Source organism: Dysidea avara, chromosome 12 (genome assembly GCF_963678975.1).
Source record: "Dysidea avara chromosome 12, odDysAvar1.4, whole genome shotgun sequence".
Classification (NCBI taxonomy): domain Eukaryota; kingdom Metazoa; phylum Porifera; class Demospongiae; order Dictyoceratida; family Dysideidae; genus Dysidea; species Dysidea avara.
The window spans coordinates 7,682,110-7,703,684 of NC_089283.1; the positions used below are offsets into that span (position 1 = coordinate 7,682,110).

General features: G+C 36.9%; 1 protein-coding gene and 1 long non-coding RNA gene across 6 annotated transcripts; both read left to right on the top strand.

Moving 5' to 3' along the window:
* The first annotated feature begins 218 nt into the window (after window positions 1-218).
* LOC136241164 (kelch-like protein 20) lies at window positions 219-10,482 on the top strand. 2 transcript variants are annotated; one of them, XM_066032338.1, is made up of 5 exons: window positions 219-1,185; window positions 1,466-1,537; window positions 1,594-1,620; window positions 6,701-6,730; window positions 10,241-10,482. In XM_066032338.1, exons 1-5 carry the CDS (start codon window positions 255-257, stop codon window positions 10,366-10,368), a joined length of 1,188 nt encoding a protein of 395 aa, XP_065888410.1. In that variant the 5' UTR covers window positions 219-254; the 3' UTR covers window positions 10,369-10,482. The 2 variants fall into 2 exon arrangements, with proteins under 2 accessions (XP_065888410.1, XP_065888411.1); XM_066032339.1 differs by lacking the exon at window positions 10,241-10,482 and adding an exon at window positions 6,779-6,820.
* A 6,677-nt stretch (window positions 10,483-17,159) lies between these two features.
* On the top strand, window positions 17,160-18,974 carry LOC136240584 (uncharacterized). 4 transcript variants are annotated; one of them, XR_010693898.1, is made up of 10 exons: window positions 17,160-17,451; window positions 17,597-17,640; window positions 17,691-17,868; window positions 17,918-17,973; window positions 18,029-18,213; window positions 18,253-18,408; window positions 18,459-18,539; window positions 18,591-18,678; window positions 18,732-18,789; window positions 18,841-18,974. It is a non-coding gene; the product is annotated as an uncharacterized lncRNA (long non-coding RNA). The 4 variants fall into 4 exon arrangements; XR_010693897.1 differs by having other exon boundaries at window positions 17,164-17,451; window positions 17,918-17,977; window positions 18,264-18,408; XR_010693896.1 differs by having other exon boundaries at window positions 17,165-17,451; window positions 18,264-18,408.
* Window positions 18,975-21,575: the final 2,601 nt, after the last annotated feature.

The following is a 21,575-nucleotide window of genomic DNA, read 5'->3' on the forward strand; positions in this document are numbered from 1 at the left end:
TTACCCATATAGGATTACGTGACCGAATTTTGGAAAATCAACCATATAGGCGTGTTCGACACTTAAAATATTTAATGACCAAGTAACAAGTGCAAATCTACTTGTTAATGATTGTAAGCCATTTATTTACTAGCTATTTTATTATAGGGGCGTTGTGTTGATCGTTCTATTAGAGTGCTTAATTGTTTAGTGTCTTTGTTTTGGTGCAATAAAGCGAAGTGCACGTGATTGTTTCTGAATATCTTGTGTCAGCTATGGCAAGCTCTCACACGGAAGCAGTGAGTAGTAGTGGAACTGAGAGAGATGTGGCTGTCGTACCGGACACTCAGGATAATGCGGAGGACTCGGCGGAGGAGGTGCTAGATGAGCCAAATTGGTGTTGTGAAGTGCTAAGTTCTTTACTACAAGACCCCAGTACACAAGATGTGGTGTTTGTAACATCTGATGGTGGTAGTGTGAGTGGTCACAAAGCTATACTAACAGCTAGTTCACCAGTGTTCCGTGCTATGTTCAATGATAATGTTCACACCAGTGGAGAAATGGAGATATCACTTCCATCAGTGGATGCAGAGACATTTTCCAGTCTTGTTAGTTACATCTACACAGGCAAGGTGGTTGTGAACTCTGCTACATGTCTGGATATGCTGGGTGCTGCCATGCACTTCAAGATCATTTCGTTGGTGACAAAGTTAATCATATTCACCACAGCTTCATTAGACAGCAGTAATGTCATCTCCGTTGCCATATTTGCATGTGCTAAAAACTGTTGCCAGTTACTGGACAATTGTTTGAAGTACATGTGTGCTAATGCTAGTGAAGTTGTCCATCATTCAGGCTTCATTAAACTTCCACATGAAGTTGTGCTTGCATTCTGCAAGAGTTCTGATCTCAACGTTAGTGAGATAGATCTGTTCTTAGTAGTAAATGAGTGGCAACAACGCAACCAGAAAGTAGCAAAGGCTGTCATCAAGAACATTTTTAGAGAGATCCGTTATCCATTAATTTCAAATTCTGATCTAGTCAGAAAAGTTTCACCCACTGAAATAGCTGACCCAAGTCTGTACACAGCTGCTCTGGAATATCATGTTAATATGAGCAACTATAGGGGACCTTCATCTCAACTTGTCACTAGAAAATATCACAAAGCTCCTTCCATAAACATTGACAAAGCGGAAAGTTGTGCAGGTACGGTACTTACATATACCATATTGCTGGAAAGTTTGGCAGGAGGAAACTTTAGTGAATTTGCCATGATATAGGATTTTGGTGAGAGAAAATTTGGTGAATTTGTTTAGTAGCTAATAACAGATTTGTCTGGACAAACAATTTGACAGATTTAATTTTGCAAAACACCACTCACTCGCCAAATTCAACAAACTTTTCGGCTGTTGTACATGTAGTGTGTGTAATTTAAAATGTAACACTGACAGTATTAGCAATTTCAATGTTGAACTGTCCACTATAGTCTCATCAAGTAACCTGGTGAATAATGAAAACAGAAGCTCCACCAGCAAACTAGTGAAGTCTGTATCATCAGGTAAATATTTATTATCAAGTTATGACATCATTGTGATGTTCTCCTATACATTGTAGTACCATCTGATACAAGTGACACTTCAGGTAAACAATCCTATTGTATGTGTGTATGACATAGTGAGCATAATGCTTTTGTACAATTACTTCTGATTCTATAATGAACATACATTATTGTATTACCTTAAAAGAAATGTTTTGAAAGACCTTAAAGAAACCCTAAAAGTACTTTGTTGCTTGTTTGTAATCTGTCCACACCAATGTATCTTGTTGATCAGTGCAAGACGTTATTATGGGCAGTAAGTGTGAAATGCCAAAAACATGTTGGTGGTAGCCAAACAACAATGTTTTGGGGATTTGAGCGATTATGATAACTTGATAAAATTATTGTCTATAGTTTTCCAGGTGGACAAGAGCAATTGGAAGTTATATAGCACTAGCATTGGTACCTGCCCTACGTGCAGGACCATCTCCACATTAAACATTGTAATGCCAGGAAGAGGGACAAAGCATTAAACACCAGCAGTGCTCATGTAGCTATCTAGAGCACATGGTGATGTCACATTTTTTAAAGAGTATGAGATTTCCTTATGTCATTAATGGTGCAAAACACTAAAGTTTATTGTTTGTGGTTTTGACAGGAATGTAGTTTAATTATTCAATGCATCTTTCCTACCAGTGACTTCAACGTGCTGTATAGAACAAACAAAACCTTTGCTGCTTTACATGACAACTATTGCAACAATAATTAATATATTCGGAACCAAGCATAAATATTAGTGTCCTATATTTGCTGTGTAGCATGCATGTCGATAGTACTTTAAAGTACATGATCCTTATGCAGTACATAATAATTTATAGTGAAATAATGAGCATGCAAGGCTAATTAGTTAAACTGCATGCAAGCTAAGGCAATTGTATACAGTATATACCCTACATTACATACAGGTTGTGTACACATGGTACAGTTTCAGTTTCTACATTATGATGTTTACCTTACCAATTGTCACAAAGAGAAATGAACTTAGGTATATTTTAAAGCCAACACAATTTGCAGTTATAGTTACTGCATGGCAAGCAAAGGTTCAGAACTTGTCCTATGCTATGTACTTTCAGTTCTGATGTTGTCATATACCACAAAAACCCAGTTTTGAAATACCTGCAGTGTAATTGGCCATTAAGGTAATGTATGAATCATTAGAGTGAAAGCATGTAAGCAGGATTATGATGAAACAGTTGTGCCAGGTCTGATGCAGTTCCTCGGTGTAAACTATAGATCTGCATGGTTCCAGTATTATCATTTTTCATATGCACAGTAGTATTTGTCCAATCATGCAAGCTGCCTATTTACTACAGCAGTAATGAGGTAAATCTGAACAAACAGTTTTGCATGTCAGTGCACACCTATGTGCTTAAAACAAAGATGTAGATATTCTGGATACTGGTGAAAGAAGCTTTTACCTACTCTAATACAACACACTGGACCAACACACAGATGGACAAATATGTTGGCAATTTGCCTGCCCTATCCCAAAAGTGCTATAAGAGTCCCTATGATGTGAGGCAGTTAAGTGCCAGTGTTGAAAAACTGAGTATAAGAGTTTGTAGATGAAGACTTGCATGGAACAGATAGAACAAAAAGGTCCCTAAAGTGAAAAAAAAAGTTATGTGAACTCTGGCTGGTTATAATAACTTGGGGTTAAGGGAGGTGCACATTGGTACCTGCCCTATGTGCAGGACCATCTCCACATTAAACATTTTAATGCCACGAAGAGGGACTAAGCATTAAACACCAGCACTGCTAATGTAGCTATGTAGGGTACATGGTGATGTCACATTTTTTAAAGAGCATGAGGTTTTCTTATGTCATTAATGATGCAAAACACTAAAGTTTATTGTTTGTGGTTTTGACAGGAATGTAGTTTAATTATTCAGTGCATCTTCCCTACCAGTGACTTCAACGTGCTGTATAGAACAAACGAAACCTTTGCTACTTTACATGAGAACTAATGCAACAATAATTAATATATTGGGAACCAAGCATAAATATTAGTGTCCTATATTTGCTGTGTAGCATGTATGTCGATAGTGCTGTAAAGTACATGATCCTTATGCAGTACATAATAATTTATAGTGAAGCATGCATGCAAGGCTAGCTAATTAGTTAAACTGCATGCGAGCTAAGGCAATTGTATATAGTATACCCTACATTACATACAGGTTGTGTACACACGGTATAGTTTCAGTTTCTACATTTTGATGTTTACCTTACCGACTGTCACAAAGAGAAATGAACTTGAGCATAATTTACAGTCAACACAATTTGCAGTTATAGTTACTGCATGGCAAGCAAAAGTTCAGAACTTGTCCTATGCACTTTCAGTTCTGATGTTGCAGTGACACATATACCTCTTGCCATACAAAAACCCAGTTTTGAAACACCTGCAGTGTAATTGACCAATAAGGTAATGTATGAATCTTTAGAGTGAAAGCATGTAAGCAGGATAGTGAAACAGTTGTGCCAGGTCAGATGCAGTTCCTCGGTGTAAACTATGGATCTGCATGGTTCCAGTATTATCATTTTTCAGATGCACAGTAGTATTTGTTCAATCATGCAAGCTCCCTATTACTACAGCAGTATTGAGGTAAGTCTGAACAAACAGTTTTTCATGTCAGTGCACACCTATGTGCTTAAAACAAAGATGTAGATATTCTGGATACTGGTGAAAGAAGCTTTTACCTACTCTAATACAACACACTGGACCGACACACAGATGGACAAATATGTTGGCAATTTGTCTGCCCTGTCCCAAAAGTGCTATAAGAGTCCCTATTATGTGAGGTAATTCAGTGCCAGTGCTGAAAAACTGATCATAAGAGTTTGTAGATGAAGACTTGCATGGAACAGATAGAGCAAAAAGGTGCATCAAAAAGGTCCCAAAAGTGAAAAAAAAAGTTATGACCTAGGCGGGGATTGAACCCTGGCTGGTTATAATAACTTGGGTTAAGGGGGGTGCACAAATCGCCACAGTTGTTTATCAGTGGTTTTGACAGGAATGTAGCTCAACTTTTCAGTGATCCTTCCCTACACCAGTGCCTTCATCGCCCTATAAAGAGCGAACAAAAGCACGTATTGATTTGCTACAACAACACTCGAGTTGCCAGATGATGGGCGTTTAATTTCGCTAAAGTCCCGCCTCGATACGTGCTTTGCATGCCAAGATATGATGAGCTAAAAGTCGTGTTTTAAAAAAAGGTGTTCACAAAAAGGTACTGAGTAGAAAGAAAAAAATCTGTCAACACGTGGATTTGAACCCACGACCTCTTACACGCTAGTCAGGCGTTCTACCACTTGAACAGTATGTGCTGTGGTTTTCAAAGGAATGTTGCTCAAGTTTTCTCTACACATTGGCCTTCTACACGCTGTAGAGACCGAACGGAAGCACGCGTGAACTCGTGATAACAATCTTAGAGTAGGCGGATGATGAGCGCTTCACTATCAGCACAGACTATGTCGATTCGCGCCAAGTCTGGTGAGTAAGCAGCGTGACCGTCAGACAGACAGACAGACAGACAGACATTTTCAGCTTTATATATATATATATAGATATAGAAGAAGATGATGTATGACTGGATCTGCAAAAACCTGACAATTGTGCATTTTTTTTGATTCTTTGTTTTCAATTCTCTTTATTTACGTAGCCAAGGGAGTGCTAGTCTTCATATGCCAAAAATCTTGGAAATTACAGTGCTGCAAAGTATAGCAACAACACAAAGATCAATTGTACAATAACTATTGAGACAATAAATTACAGGCACTTAGCACTTAATAAGATGGTTATGACTTACAAATACAATGATATATGGAGTTCATATTTGTACCATCATATTTACCATGAACAATAGAATCCATCGCTTAGTAAGTTTTTCTTTCTTTACCACTAGGGATGTGCTGATTTTGCTGGCAAAATTTTTGGAAAAATATGTTGGTAAAAGCAAATAGCAAAATGCTGGAAAAATAGGTGGAAAATTGGAAAAATGGGCACCAAGGAATGACAACTTGGTAAGAAAAAGATTGAAATACTGTTACTGTTAAGTAATAGAACAGTCACGCATAGGATTAGGACAACATATGCTCATAGGAAATGGTGACTAAAGATCAAGGTACTCTAATAGAGCAGTCAGACATGCTTGTAAGATACTGCAATTAATTTTTACTGATGCTCAGCAAAATAGAAAAATTTCGAGCAAAATATTGAGCAAAATAGGTAAGAAATAAAAGAATTGCTGGAAAGAAAAATAGGTGGAAAAAAGCAAAATAGGCTCATCTCTATTCACCACAGATGAAGAGAAATAAAAATCAACGTACGCTATGTCTTTCTGATGTGATGAAGCAAACCACTGCACTCCTGCTTCTAACTCATGATGAAGAAAAGTGAAGAACTTATGAACAATGTATTCATGAAATAGAAAGGGCATCGCTGACACTTCTTGTGTTCTCTACTTTAGGAGGTATGAGCAAACCTACAGAAATCAATCGGTTACAAAAGGCTAGCTTTACTAGGCAAAACCAACACTGTTGTGATCTCCTTATTTACTTGCAGAATCATACTCTTCACACTGTAAAAAATGTAGTGTGCACCAAAGTGTACCGTTTTGGTGTCACAGGGCACACTTTTGTGTGCAATGCACACCATTTTTTACAGTGCAGTATACCTGTATGTGGGGCATAGTGACTGGCACAAACTACTAACTACTATTACAATGTAGTGATTCCGTGTTAAAAGCAACATAATTATTTATTAGGCATAATTCGCCTAACACAGAGTATGATTTTTACAGAAGTTTCTTCGAAAATTATAAGAGCATTCGCTTAACAACCCAATCAACTCTACGGTATACAGATGATCATATTAACAGTTATATCCCATCAACTCTACAAGATATGATATAATAACTTGTTGTATATATTATGGTGGAGCCTCAGGAAGAGAATTACCAAGTGTATTATAAAGCATTAAACTTGTTTAATAGAATACATTATTATTACATCATTGGCATAAGCTCCACTGTATGTCATTTGTTGTATTATTGCATCATTGTGTATTGGGAAGTAGAAGACAAATCATGTCAATTAATCAATGTGTGTTATACTGTTTCTGTACAGCCCCTCACAGTGTTGCTGCTACTACAACAGGTATGTGACTTGATACTGTTTGTATTAAGTTTTATTAATACATGACAGAGTACAAAGTGAACTAATCAGTTGTAAATATGTATAACATTGTCTGTATAATTTGCTTAATTTTTGTGTAAAATAGTTCGTATGATTTACACTGAAAGAAATATATTTTAAGCAAATGATTATCTATGAATGCTCTATTACAGTATTGGTAGCTACAGTGGTAAAAAAATGACCCTTTGCAGTCTTTGATGCTTAACGTGTCCAATAGCTGCAGTACCAAAGGCAGTTAAACCGCAGAGTTAATACTTAAACTTTAGGTAATACCGTGAAATCGGGTTGTTAAGCGCATGTGTCTATTAAGTGCATGTTACTTGTTAAGTGCATACACATTTCTTGTGATTAATCATGGCTGATGGTCAAATGCAAGGCTCAAGATGCGACAAAACTACACATGGGAAGAAACGCTGGAATTACTGGAAAATGAATGTCTCCTCGAGCACTTACATCTCCCTTGAGGTCTTCCTTCACTGTGTATCAGGCTTGTTGTAATTGTAATGGTGATATTAATTACTATTTTTCAAGTAATTACTGTTAAAAATTGTAGTTAAACAGGTAATCAATTACCAAATTTTGGATAATTGTAATTGTAATGATTAAATCTGGTAAGTAATTACAACAATCCTGTTGTGTATACAGCAAGTCAGCCTTCTGGATTGCAATATTCTTGTTCATTATGAAGGATTTCACCCAGAAATAGAGTCAAATATCCTTACACACTGGCGTGGTGACTGGCATGAACTACTAACTCCTCTATAACAATGCAACGTAGCAATTCTGTGTTAACACACCATAATTATTTGCACCTAACAGATAGTATGATTTTAACAAAACTTTTCTCTGAAAATTATAAGTGCATATGCTTAACAACCTGATTTTACAGTAGTTGTGCAAAAAATCACTTAAAAACTTTGGACCAAAGTGTGACCCAATTTTGGAAAACCGTCCTTTTCTGCACATTGGTCATTTTTCTCTTTTTAAGCTAAAATGAAACAGGGTATTTATCTATCTTGTGTTAAACTTTTAGTTTGATATCTTCAGAGATATGGCCAATTTATTGTCTAATACATTACAAACTAACTTTTTATAGTGATGCATTGAGTTCTGCGTGTGATAAATGATGACAAATCACTTTGTTGACAAATATTTCCATTCCCACCATCTAAAAGAGGTTTCTGATAGTTAAATGAAGTGTTCTTGGGATTTTTAGATAAATGAGGTGTTCTTGGGCCTTTCCTTCAATTAAATACTATACTTGTATCATTGCTTAACTCTTAGTTTTATCCATTCCATAACCTGAACAAATCACCCAATTTGTAAGTTAATTCCTGTCCCACGCATATAAGAATTGCTACATGGTTTGATATAATCATGCATATATCTCCTAGGAAAAAGAAGCTTTGGGTGTGAAACTTCACAGCAAAAAGGTGTAATAGTTACTTTATCCAAACGTGCAAAGAATATTTTTTTTAATTTGAAACCTTCAAATGAATTTTCCTGCAACTTTTGCATGTGTAGAAAGGATGGTTTTCAAAAATTGGGTCACAAATGAGTTAATTAAACTCTATGGCTAAATTGCATTCACAGTAAAAATTTCAAACCCGTAGCTTTTGGCCTTCTATAAATACTTATAGTTACAGGACACCTTAATAATATAAAGGGGCTAGGCTTATACATGTCTTAGTATGGGAAGCACACTAGCATGCAAAACATGTAGTGTTCCACTGATAATCGGATTGGTATCAAATCGGAGCCAATATTGGGAATTTTGGTATCAATTGGTATTAGTTATTTAGGTATTCCAATACCGATTAATAGCCATTCATTCCAATTGTCATCATCATAACTATCATCATAGATGCTATGCTAGCAAAACTTGGGGTATAACATGCTGGAAATAGTGTTGAGCAGTAAAGGTGCAGGAATTGCTTTGTTAAACATTAAGCAACTACTATTTACTATCTAACTGACTACTCATATGTGACTGCTCATACTGTGAATGATCTACTTGCTCGTCATGTGTCTAGACTGGGATCTACTGGTACTGATGATAATACTGACCTGGGTATATGGTACTTTAATGGAGCCCAGTTACCTTATGGACTATGCCAACCATCGAAATACTCTAATAGAACAGTCATTGCATAAAAAAAATTAATAGAACAGTTACACATAGCTAACGTGAGAGGTGTGTAAATTGTATGGCACTTATCGGTGTTGGTATATCTACATCAGTGAAGGTTTATTGCTAGGTATTGGTATTGGATCAGTAGGTATTTTTCTGTATCGGTGGAACCCTAAAAACACACAGGGAGTCTGGGAACATGCCTCCCCCAGGAAATTTGCCCTCTGAGATTGAATCTGAGAGTGATATATCAGAATACTACTAATATTTGTTGTGTTAGTATGAATGCTCTATTAGAGTATCTTGAACCATTTATATTTGGTGGACCTATAAAAGTATCTGGGGGCATGCCACCCTCCCTACAAGGAATATATACTCTCAAAATTTAATCTGAGAGTGATTGCAGCAACCACCATTAATATTATATTTGTTGACTCTTGTATTAGGGTGACTGCTCTATTAGGGTATATCAATCTTGAATCATGTTGATTCACTGGAGTTTGCAGGTAGCTAAGCATTTGTATAGTTAGCTCTTTGGTGTAATACAATCAGCACAATTGTTCAATAACAGCTAGAGGTAATTTTATGGGGGCTAAGCCCCTCCATAATTTTTTTGACAAGGGCTACAACTGTTGCAGTAGCGGATCTAGGAATTTTCAGAGGGGGTTTCAGATTCAGGAAGTTTTCAATAACTGTGATACCACTTAGCTATAGTCCAGCTGGGGTTGTTAACTCAGTCTTATAGCTCAGTGGCCTATAGCTACAAAGACTTATAGTGAACCATAAAAATCGTTGATCCGAGCCTTCACAGAAAGTTTTGAAGCAAAACAGTACAAAAACGATAATTATTTTAGAGGCGCTTAACACGCTTCAATGCCGTAATGCCACATTTAATGATTTCAAAGGTAAAAGTATGAAATTTGGCCAGTAAAAAAGGTCTCAATGTGATACACCATGCATAACTGTTGGTGATTTTATCACTCACACGAACTGTAAATTAATTAGGGGCGTGTGCACTTTTCAGAGGGGGTATCAGCTGAAACCATTGCAACCCCCCTGTATCCGCCACTGTGTTGCCCCCTCCCCCTACCTTCTCCTCCACCTCTGATGGTTAGTACTCTGGATTGAAGCCTTTAAATTACGGATCTCCCAACTTGTTCATGTGTGAATATCAACAGTTTTCAAATTTTTGATCTCACTGTCATCTCACAAGGCTTGGCACATTGCAAATTGTGATTTTATCATTGCACGTAATTATGTCATATCTTAGTGCAGTACAGTATCTCATCTATACATAGCTAGATCTAACTGTGTTGTTTTTAAAATGAGTACTGTTACAGCTGCACATAAAAGAAAAAGATGTGGTAGATGTGAGGGATGTAAGGCACCTAATTGTGGAGAGTGTACCCACTGCACACAACCTTGCCACAAGGTATGCAAAAAACGTACCTGCTCAAATCTCCAATGACTATCATTATTACTAGTTATAATTATGTATTGTTGTACTTAAACACTGATCTATGTTTGGATGAATGGACTATGCATATGTACATAGTTGATTTCAAAACAGTATGCTGTAACCTTATATGATGTGATTATCTATATATATAATTATTGCAACTGCCATAGAAGTACGGACGAGGGGCATGTTTAAGGGTGGGTTTCCTGGGGTTATGGAAACCCCTCTGAAGTTTTAACTTGCACTGCTTGAAGGTTCTTAGTTTACTAATTTGTTAAGATGCCTTACTGTAGTTATACTGATAGTAAAGTGTCAGTAAACTTAAGTATATGGAACATAATTATTTTACTAAGTTTTAAACTCTCAGTAAAACATCAGTAATGCGGGTTTACTGAAAAACTACTAAAATAACAAACAATTAACTGTTCCATATACTGGGGATATACCACTGTAGTAAACTAAGATACTTCAAGCAGTGTTGTGGACTTGCAGCAGGAGCACCACTGACAAGAGGAGTGCTATTCTAAGGAAGAAACCTCTATTATAATAAGAATGTGTAGGTGCATCTTGAACAGTGAGTACCAATAGTAGATCACATGCAGTACCCACTCTCCATGCAGTCTTTAATTTTAATTTGGATTTTAAATAATTATTCCTCCTTTACAATGTTTATAAAATAACCAAGCGTGTAAATTAGATAGAAATATGGCCATGCTCTGCATACTTGAATCTGGATAAGAACAATTACTTTCAAATGATCTACATGTACATTTGTCCAATGCTTAGCATTTTAAGTAGCAAGTTGGAGTCTGCTGACAGATCTAAAATAAATAAAATGAATCCCATGGCGATGGAACACTCAATAATTACTTTTTAGAGACTCAATTGGAATGTGCCTGTACATTTCAAAAGTATGCATTTATATCTCCTTTGTTTGAATAAGCATTCAGCTTGGATACACTACCTATTCACACATTAGAATATTTGGTATTGATACTGAGGTTGAGCTATTGAGATCATGTATCAACCTACTCTGTTACAAATGTGTGTCCTAAATTATTGAGCTACAAACAGCATACTGATATGTGGAGCTGTATAGCTAGTCTGAGTGCACTTGTAGTGTAGTATGTAGTTCCCCTTTGAATACTTCATGTGATATAACTGCACTGTTAAATAGTCTTGGTTTAGACCAGGGCCGGAGCTAAGAGTGGTCAGGCCATTCATGGACTATACACATTGTACAACATAGTAATGTATCTTCTTGTAGCTCTTGAAATTGCCAATGCAAGACATGTATGACCAATTAGCCCAACACAATGCCATGCAGATATACTTTAATTGCAAAGTACAGAACAATAATGGCTTGGACCAAGCAGTTCAATTAGAGCAGTGACTATATTCTACCACATGCTGTATTAGAGTGCTGCAATGATTGCTGTATTAGAGTATCGCCACTTTCAAGTAGCTGAAAGTAGTTGGGCCAATGCCAGATGGACTGGCCAGATTGTGTATGACTCCAGCTGGCCCTGATTACATTTAGATGTAAGACACAAAGCAGGCAATCATCAAACAAACCAGTGAGGCCAAGCTTAAGCATATATAGCTATAGACTAAATCTAATCACTCCTGTTCCATATACGTACGGGGTACATATACGTATGGACCATGCCATACATGTATGGGGCAAAATATGCATATGTTTCATAATACCTGCCATTTAGTTTTTTACATGTACATTCTGCATTGTGGGTTTCATCATAATTATGTTCCTTTGCAAGAGAGTGTGAAGCATAACATTGTGTGTGTTGTGTGTGTTTGTGTGTGTGTGTGTGTGTGTGTGTGTGTGTTGTGTGTGTGTGTGTTGTGTGTGTTGTGTGTGTGTGTGTGTGTGTGCGTGTGTGTGCGTGTGTGTGTGTGTGTGTGTGTTGTGTGTGTGTGTGTGTTGTGTGTGTGTGTGTGTTGTGTGTGTTGTGTGTGTGTGTGTGTGTGTTGTGTGTGTGTGTTGTGTGTGTTTGTGTGTGTGCGTGTGTGGGTGTTGTGTGTGTTGTGTGTGTTTGTGTGTGTGCGTGTGTGGGTGTTGTGTGTGTTGTGAGTGTGTGCGTGTGTGCGTATGTGCGTGTGTGTGTGTGATGTGTGTTTGTATGATGTGTGTTTAAAGTCACTGAGAACTAAAACAACACTAGAACACATATATAGTCACTTGTACACTGTTATTGCATTTGCTTCAATCAAGATTAATTTTCAAGGGAGATTCAAAGTACCACTGGTTTGATGGTGAAATGATTTGTGTTTTTGCTTGTTCTTGCACATTTGGGAGTTAGTAATTAAATTGAAACGTTCCTCAAAGTATAGTTTAAGCAAAATGCAGAGATAACCAGATAGCTGTTTTCGTTTACTTGTCAGTTGGATATATATATAGATTAGATGGATATTTCCCACCATGGAGGCATGGTAGAACCAAAAGACATGGTAGGCTACTGTGGTTTTATAGCCAACCACCAAAAAAATCTTCACTTGTGATCACCAACTAAACCTGATTGGAGGAAACAGAGAAGCAGTTTTCAAAGTGCCATGGAGTACCACAAATTAAAAAACATCATTAATATATTATTTTCTCAATTGTATGAGTGTCTTATATGATCCAGCTCTAATTGGTATTGACAACTTTGACTATATGTAGCTTGGAAAATGGTTCTCCATGGAGCACTTTTTGTGTGATCTTGTTTATAATTTCTAGCAAAATATGTTTCACAAGAAATAGTAGTCTCATTCTTAATGGTGATAGTATAGCTACCCACTACTATGGATCTGACTAAAATAACTTAGTCTATGTCCTTTACAACTATAGCCTTCTTAAAGGGAGGAGGAGGGTGCAACCATAAGTATGACTGGAATGTATGTCATTGTAGTTACTTCTATAACCACTTTAACTTTGCACCAATATGCATACATGTGTTGCTCAGACAAAAAATGGACACAACTATATATTTTGCTTTAGTTATACAATTTGGCCCCTTTTAGTTTTAGTAAAATCGGTTATAGTTTTACTTTAATCTAAAAGTAAAATTAATGGCCAATTAGATACAGCACTAATTTTGGCTACTGAAAACTATTAAGCATGCTTGTGTACTGCAAGTACCACTGACACATCTCTCCAACATTAAATGAGGTGGCAGAAATCTCATGATATGATTTTTAGTGGTTGAGAGTGTGCTAGCACACTGATAGATGAATGTACTGCAACTTTAACAGGATAATATGTGCATGCAGTAAGACCACAGTTTCTTCTTAAACTGTTATCTCAACCTTTACGTTATGGTGAATGGAGTAATAACTTCACTTACGTGTGTCCATCTATAAGAACAGTTTACTAACATAATGAAACACTCTAATAAAGCATTCATCTAAGAAGTTATGTGAAAGAGCAGCCATTAGAATACTTGTGATTATCTGTAAGACTACTTAACTTCTATAACCAGCCTGTGTAAGCCCACTCTAATCTCTTCTGTGTGTGTGCACTCTCGTAATTTGCTAGAAGGTTGTGGCATGTAAGATCAAGTGACATTTTGGTGACTGGTCTATCACACCAAAATCCCTCCAGTCTAATTTGTTATTTTGTATAAGTTGTCAATCATAAAATGCCGCCTGACCAGCAGAAGGAAGTTATACAATGTATTAGAGTAAATTAAACTAAAATTATTTCAACTTTTGGTTCTAAAATCTGGCTAAAATGTTTAGTTCAAGAACTAAAAGGGTATCGTACATTACGTAACCGCTTAGCACTTTTCTTCTAGGTGCTGATGCCTACAAATGCTACCATAAATGTGTTAGCATTAATTCTGCTGATTTAGCATTCCTAATGTTATTTAAGCTCAAGTTTTGTTCATTTGTACACAGTGGCAAGTGAAACTAGTGCCGGACCAGGTGGAAGATCTAGACCTAAGTCAAGTGGAGTGTGGAACTACTTCAGGCATGATAAGATCAATGACAGAGAGAAAAGAAATCGTTTAACAAGCAACAATCTTGAACGGGAAATATTTTTGTGAAGGAATAAGAAGTACATTCAAATTTAATTTACAGCTGTAATTTAGAGTGTATCCAATCACTGGACTGGATTACTACTGGATCTTTGTTTTCTTGCCTTTTACAGCCAGACTTAAACACAAAAGTATTTTAGTAATCAACACCATTCATCATGAGACATAAAACTTGCCCATTACTCACAAAAACTCTCAGTATAATTATTTGAAAATCTGACTGACATAGAATCACTAACATGCACTGATTGTAATAAACCGGACATACTATAACTAACTTAAGCTATAGAGTACAGGAACTAATACTATATAACTAAAACTGGGGCACTATACTATAATACTAACTAAAACTATGGTGGAATTGGGGGTACTAGAGCTGAACCTGCATGGATTATGGGTACTGATGAGTAATGCATGATTATGTTTCATTTGGCTGTTGAGAGGCTTACTGTGTCATCTATTACTTCAACACAATCATCAATATTGAAATTTGTGAAGAGTTGGTTGAACCTCCCCCGGAATAGCACTCCTGGAACTGTTTTTCACCCAGATGTGTTGAATCTCCCCCTTTTACCTCATCTGAAGCAGTCAGCTAAGCTTTCATGTGTTCTGGCTGTTCAGCGGTCAGTTGACCCACTGATTGTAGAGCTGCGATATCCTGTTCTAGGCAACAGTCCAGATGTCTCTCCAACTATCTGTATCTGCTGCTAAGGCTTCATTTGCCAACGTTCACTCTGCTACATTCAAGAACCGTGCACGTCATGATTTACGTCGCACTCATGTAAGTCATGTTGACTATTGGGAGTCAGAGTTCGAGACATTAACTGTTCAGAACAAATTTGTAGACATTGTCACTCTTGAGCAAGCTTGTCCTTTGTGGAAGAGATTGTTGTATAGCCTCCCTGAGAAATAGCTGTCCTTCTTGCTACACGTTGGTTTGATACTCTACCAACTCCTGTGAACCTGGCTAGGTGGAACATCATTACTAGCCCTAAATGTGTCCTTTGTGAAGCTACCCAGCCCACAACAAACCACATCTTGACTGGATGTCCTGTTGCTCTTGATCAAGGAAGGTATACCTGGAGACATGATTCAGTCTTACAGGTTCTTGTTCATGGACTTCAACAGCACTTACCTGACAGTTTTAAACCCTATGCTGACCTTCCAGGATATCTTGCTAGTGTCTTCCCTCCCAGCACCATTCCAACCAATCTTTCTTCCACCCTTAGCAGACCTGACTTGGTTTTAGTTTCCAATAATTCCATCTGCTTGTTCGAACTAACTATTCCCACCAATACCCAGCAACATCTTTTGGCTGCTAGAGCTAGGAAGGAAGACCGGTATAGCTGTTTACAATATGACCTTCATCTTTCTGGCTTATCTGTTAATCTCATTTCCATCAAGATTGGTTGTTTAGGCCATTTTATGCCAATGAGCAGGAGACAGCAATGCGAGCAGCCTGCTCAAACAGAGATCTTATGGTCTTCTTTGCCACTTCACAAGCAATGGCTACTTTGGCAACTGTGTCAAGATTTCATTAGGAACAAACAGCCGTTAAAATTGAACCTTTTCTCATCTTGTTTTATGCACTGAATCACATCCACAAAGCATCATCAAGAAAATAATTGGCTTTTTGATGAAAATGTGGTTGGTATGCGTGAGTTGAAATGGTTTCTTTTAGTTGAACATTGCAGGAGTTCTTTGCACATGCACTCTAGACAGGGAATGTCCCTAATTCTAAGTGTACTTTATTAGATGCATCAGTCAGTGGCCACTTTTTTTATCCCTCCCTTCCATAATTGCCTCTGTTAGCACGCACCCCCTGAAAATTCTTTGATCTGCAATGGAAGCTGAGATCTGCCTGCATACATCCTTCACATTCATCTGTTCTGCACATCAACCCTATAATATAATCAACCATTTCCTGTCCAATAGTGCAGTGCATGGCTAATAGCTATCCCTACCAGAAGTGAAAATGGCCATACCCAAAATCACACTACTGCCATTGGAGTGGCTTTGTACTCTCTCTTCCCATCACATCTGTTATTTATATTACTTGTATATGTATATCTATATATACAGCCAAACTGCTCTAATCCGACACTCAATGGGAGCCATACATTTTGCTGGATTAAGGTGGTTGTTGGATTATCAAGTCACTTCTGTAATCTAACATGTGCGATATCTAGAATAATGTCAGATTATGCAGCAAATTACAGGTAAAATGGACCACACAAAGTTTTTAACATGAACTGTTTTCTATTATTCACTGTGAAAAAAGAGGAATATAAGATGGTATATCTAATGGCTTAAACTATACAAATAATCTCAGTATAGCCTTGCATTATACTAACTATCTTATACTTTAGTATAAACCCCATCTTATATTATGGGAAACAGATTATATTTTAGTTTAATACACATTCTTTGTATGGCTTTGTTTACTTAACTAAATGTGATAACTTTTTAGGTTCACCATCAGGTCTCATTATTGTCTCATTTTTAGCTTCACCATCTCATTATAAGCATCTCATGTGACTTAAGATTTTTTTACTGTACCAAACAAAGTCATGATGATTTTACAATAAGTAGCTACACTTCTGTTAATCACTATAGCTAGCTAACTAGCTTCAGTTTGTTGTGATAATTTCATACACACACATTTTCATATAGCAAAGCATATAATACCACTAAAATTAATCATTCAATCTAAGAGCCATAAAAAATCTAGATTTTCTTGCACAGTTAGCACACCTGCAAAAGTTCGTAGTAATGCTTGTTTAAAATTGAAGGGGTCAGTGGTGTGCGCATGCGTATTAGGTGCAATTAAGTCGCCATCTTTGTCGCTATTGTTGTATCAGAGGTTGTAAATGTGAGTGATACGACGGTGTATCTAGCGGAGAGAGTGTGCGCGATCGGCGCTATCGTCCAATGAGCCACGATGATAGTTATGGACCACAACTGTACATCCCTGCTGGCTGTAGTGGTGAAGTGGCGCGCCCAGGCCAAGTGGACAATTCCTTCGATGGCAGCAATCAAAAACAGCTCTAGATGAGTAAGTATTAGACTAAAATGATAGCTTGTACGATAGGTTTAGCCGTATTAAATTGTTTATTGTGTATTTATGACAATGGCCTGCAAACGATTCAACTTTGGTGTTGCTGTGTACGTATTACATGTTGTATATCCTGTTATCTCAGCTTATGGCGGATGACGAGTGGACACAGTTCATCAGCCATCAACGGTAAGAGTATACATGGTCTGCTCTTACGATTTTGTATATTATCTCTTCAGAGGTACAGTTTCTTGTCGGACCTCTTAGTTCTACAGGCTGTCAGTGTACAACATCTGCAGTGTTAGTTTCCTTCAATGGCAGCTGCTTTCTTTAAAGAATCTGGTAGTGACCATATGCGGACAGTTTTGTTCTTTTTTCACGGAGTTGATCAACGTCATCTTCTAATTACTTACAGCTGTAAGTGCATTAAGCCTGATTGTGTTTTTATTCATTCTCTTTTCAATAGGGTAGAATTACAGACTTGGTCTCAGTTCTAGGAGATTCTTCTTATTGCTAACATCTGTAAGTAAGTACACTGAGAGTGTCCAGTATACAATTTATATTTACCTTCGTTTAGGTTTGTGGAAACTGGTCTCATTTCTTCTGGGAACCGGTCTCATTTCTTCATGTTTTTCACTACTTTTTATCAACAGCTGACGGCTGCTACCTTGTCTGGTACTGTAAATGAGTTGAGTGTTTTCAAGAACCTGTTCCATCTTGTTTGTCCTTATTTCACTGACCATGCTCGTATTGCTAACAAAAGTAAGTTCACTGAAAGTATGCAAATTATATTATATTTAGTCTTGTTTCAGTTGTACTTAGTGATTACAAGATTCTTGGACTTGGTTATCAGTGTATCAGATGCTTCTTGTGAGCTTACGTAACACATTAGCCCAACAAAGTCACATACTAAGTGCATGGCTGTTTTATGTCTGGTTAGACTCACTGATAACACCTGTAAGTGCACCAAATAATCCAGAATATGAATTATGTTTGCCTCCATTTAGGGTTGTGAGACCTGGTCTTATTAGACTTGTCTTAGATGTACATGGATTGTCGGTCTCAGTTTTAAAAGATTGTTACAAACTGTAAGTACAGTGATTGTTCAGTATACGCGTTATATTTACCATCTTTAATAGAGTTGTGGGACCTAGCCGCCGTTCTACATAGTAATACTAGGTTTCCAGACAAGGTCTCTGTTTTATGAGATTCTTATTGTTGCAAACTGTAAGTCCAACGATTATCCAGAATACACATTATATTTACCATCTTTGTATTAGAGCTGTGGGAGACGACTATCAGATTGTCACAGAGTTCTACATAGTGATGATAATACAGGTAATTTGTAATGGAACTTGTGAATTGTATTTACTGTCTTACCTGCTGCAGTTGGATAAAGACTGATAAATGACGAAATTGATTTGATACTGCCATGGCCAAGGAGACATTGATTTACTAGCTGTACTTATTGTGGTTTTAACATATTTACAGAATTAAATTCATTACAAATATAATTATAGAAATTATTTAATTAAGGTAGCCACAGATTATAGGAATGTAAAAAAGTACAGTAGTATAGTAGCCAATATATGGTTGAAATAGGCTTAGTATAGTCTGATAATACACCGCACTATACTAGTGATTTAATCTCTAATATATGACTGTCTTAAATGTATTCAATAAGCTTGTTATAGTAAAGTCCTAATCTAATAATATATGCTGTACTATTTCATTCCAATACTAAAATAATAAGACTGTTATAGACCTTATTATTCTGAGCTTTTTTCACAGTGATTGTCAACCAATTGAATGGTTTGGTTGCTTAAAAGTCATTTTCAGTGAATGTTTTTCATGCTGCTATTATTCTGTCAGATTACAAAGGCCAAAAACAATGTATTTCCAAGTATAGGGAATCAAATTTAGTGCCGGATTACGGAGTACAGAGGTGTCAGATTGTTTTCTATACAAAAGTGTTGCTAAATGATATTTTGGTCAGATTAGAGAGGATTCTGGATCAGATTAGAGAGTAGCACCCATAACCACCAGAATACTGTGTGTAGAGGTGCTGATTGGTGTTGCTAAACTTGCCATAAAGAGCTAAGGTTTTCACTACAAGACCCTGTGATGTTTGTAACATTATTTTGATGACATATTTTCACATTTAACTATACTGTATAAGGCTATACTAGCAACTATGTCAGTATTCCACACTATATTTATATATTCAATGACAATGTCAGCTACACCAGCAGAGATATGAAGATGATGCTAGCTTCCATCAGTGGATGCAGAGACATTTTCAGTCTTGTAAATTACATGAATGAAGAAAAAGTGACTGCAAACTCTGCTACATGTCTGGATATGCTGGGTTCTGCCATGCACTTCAAGTTCATAGTTATACAGCTTCATTAGATAAAGTACTGCTGTATATTCAGTGTTAATTTTAAAGGCTACGCTATACTGTATTTTGAACAATCATGAGAGTGTTAAATGTACAATAGTAGCATGAATACAATTTAGTCATGAGAAGCTGGTGGAGCAAGCCAAAGAGTGTTGAGTATGTGTGTGTGTGTGTGGGGGGGGGGGGGGGGGGGCACGTTGGTAATCTGGGCATGTCCCCTCCCAAATATAGAAGCTTTGAGATAGTATAGGTATATTCACTGTGTAGCTACTGAGAAATCCCAAATGTGACATTTTATTTGAGTGATTGACTGTTCTATTAGAGTATACTGATTTTGTTAATGATTGGGGTAGAATGGCTGCCTATGTCTATAGCTTATATAACAAGTATAATAGTTATAGATTTTCGTATGAAGTTAGCAGTATGTTCTGTGTTGGTATATAGCTGTACTTCACACACAATTTTGGTGCTTGCACTAGACAAATTCTAGGAAAACGCTAAACAGTATAGCGCATAATTTATTCTATATGTTTTGTATAGTGCAGTGTCACAGGTTAGTGTCATACAAAGAATTGGGTAATTGCTACTTATGGCATGTACTATTTAGAATTGTACACTTCACTTTTACTAATAATTTAGCTATGTAGCTATAAGTGTTACCACCAGCGAGCTATACAAGTAGAAACCAATATTGATGATAGGATGGTGCCATTAGATATAAGTACAAGAATCTAAAATAGGGATTAAATGTCTACTATAGTATATCTACGTCGGTGTAGACAACTTCCCTTGTATTTACTACTTTTTAATTTTTTAGCTATCCCTAATCGGACTTAAAATACCTGATTTTCCCCTCTACTTGTTTGTTTACTTTTTTGTAACATTTTATGATATGACTTTTGGGCCGCATTAGATAAAAGAATGGTGCCAGGCTGAGCATATGCCACAACTATCAATTACTGCTATGAGAATGACTGCAATCAATCCAGTCAAACATAGGGAAGCCATCACATGCTGCTAGCTACCACGAATCGACACCTTGTACTGTCAGCAAAGATAAATGGAACACAAAGGAGAATACCTGTAAGTCCAAGCATGTATTGTACATACTGTGGAATGCCAAAAGGTGCTTGTTGGGCTGAAACGGTGAAAAGTCAATCCTGTAGCCTTAGCCATCATTGAGTTATGCTTGTCTGAAAGCATCACTCAGTCAGTCAAGCAGTAGAAATTCCACTAACTGAATTAAACAAATTGTAGCAACCTATTGGAACCATTGCAGGTCATACTGAAGGCCTAACTAATACCGCCAAGGTGCCATGAAGGTATTGTGACTTTGTGAGGTGTGATATACATTTTTGGTCAGAAAAGCCCAAAACTTCATGATCCCTACTACTGTACCCTAAGATAACATTATACTCTCTGACTAAAGCATCTACAGTATCTCTATATACATTATACTACATGTGCAACACTAAGCATTCCAACTGATCATCTAAAAATAACCACTGCAATTAATATTTTACAACTAACCATAATGACAGCCGAACTTTTTAATATGGGAACACTTAATTTTCTGTACACACGCATGATGGTGCTTTAACTATAACATACCCTATGATTAAGTACAGGCTAGCTTCTTGGGATATGCCTGGGTGCACATGTTGTGAGAGGTAATATCTCATTATTTGTGCTTTAAACCGTGGCTTCAATAAGTTATTTGTGT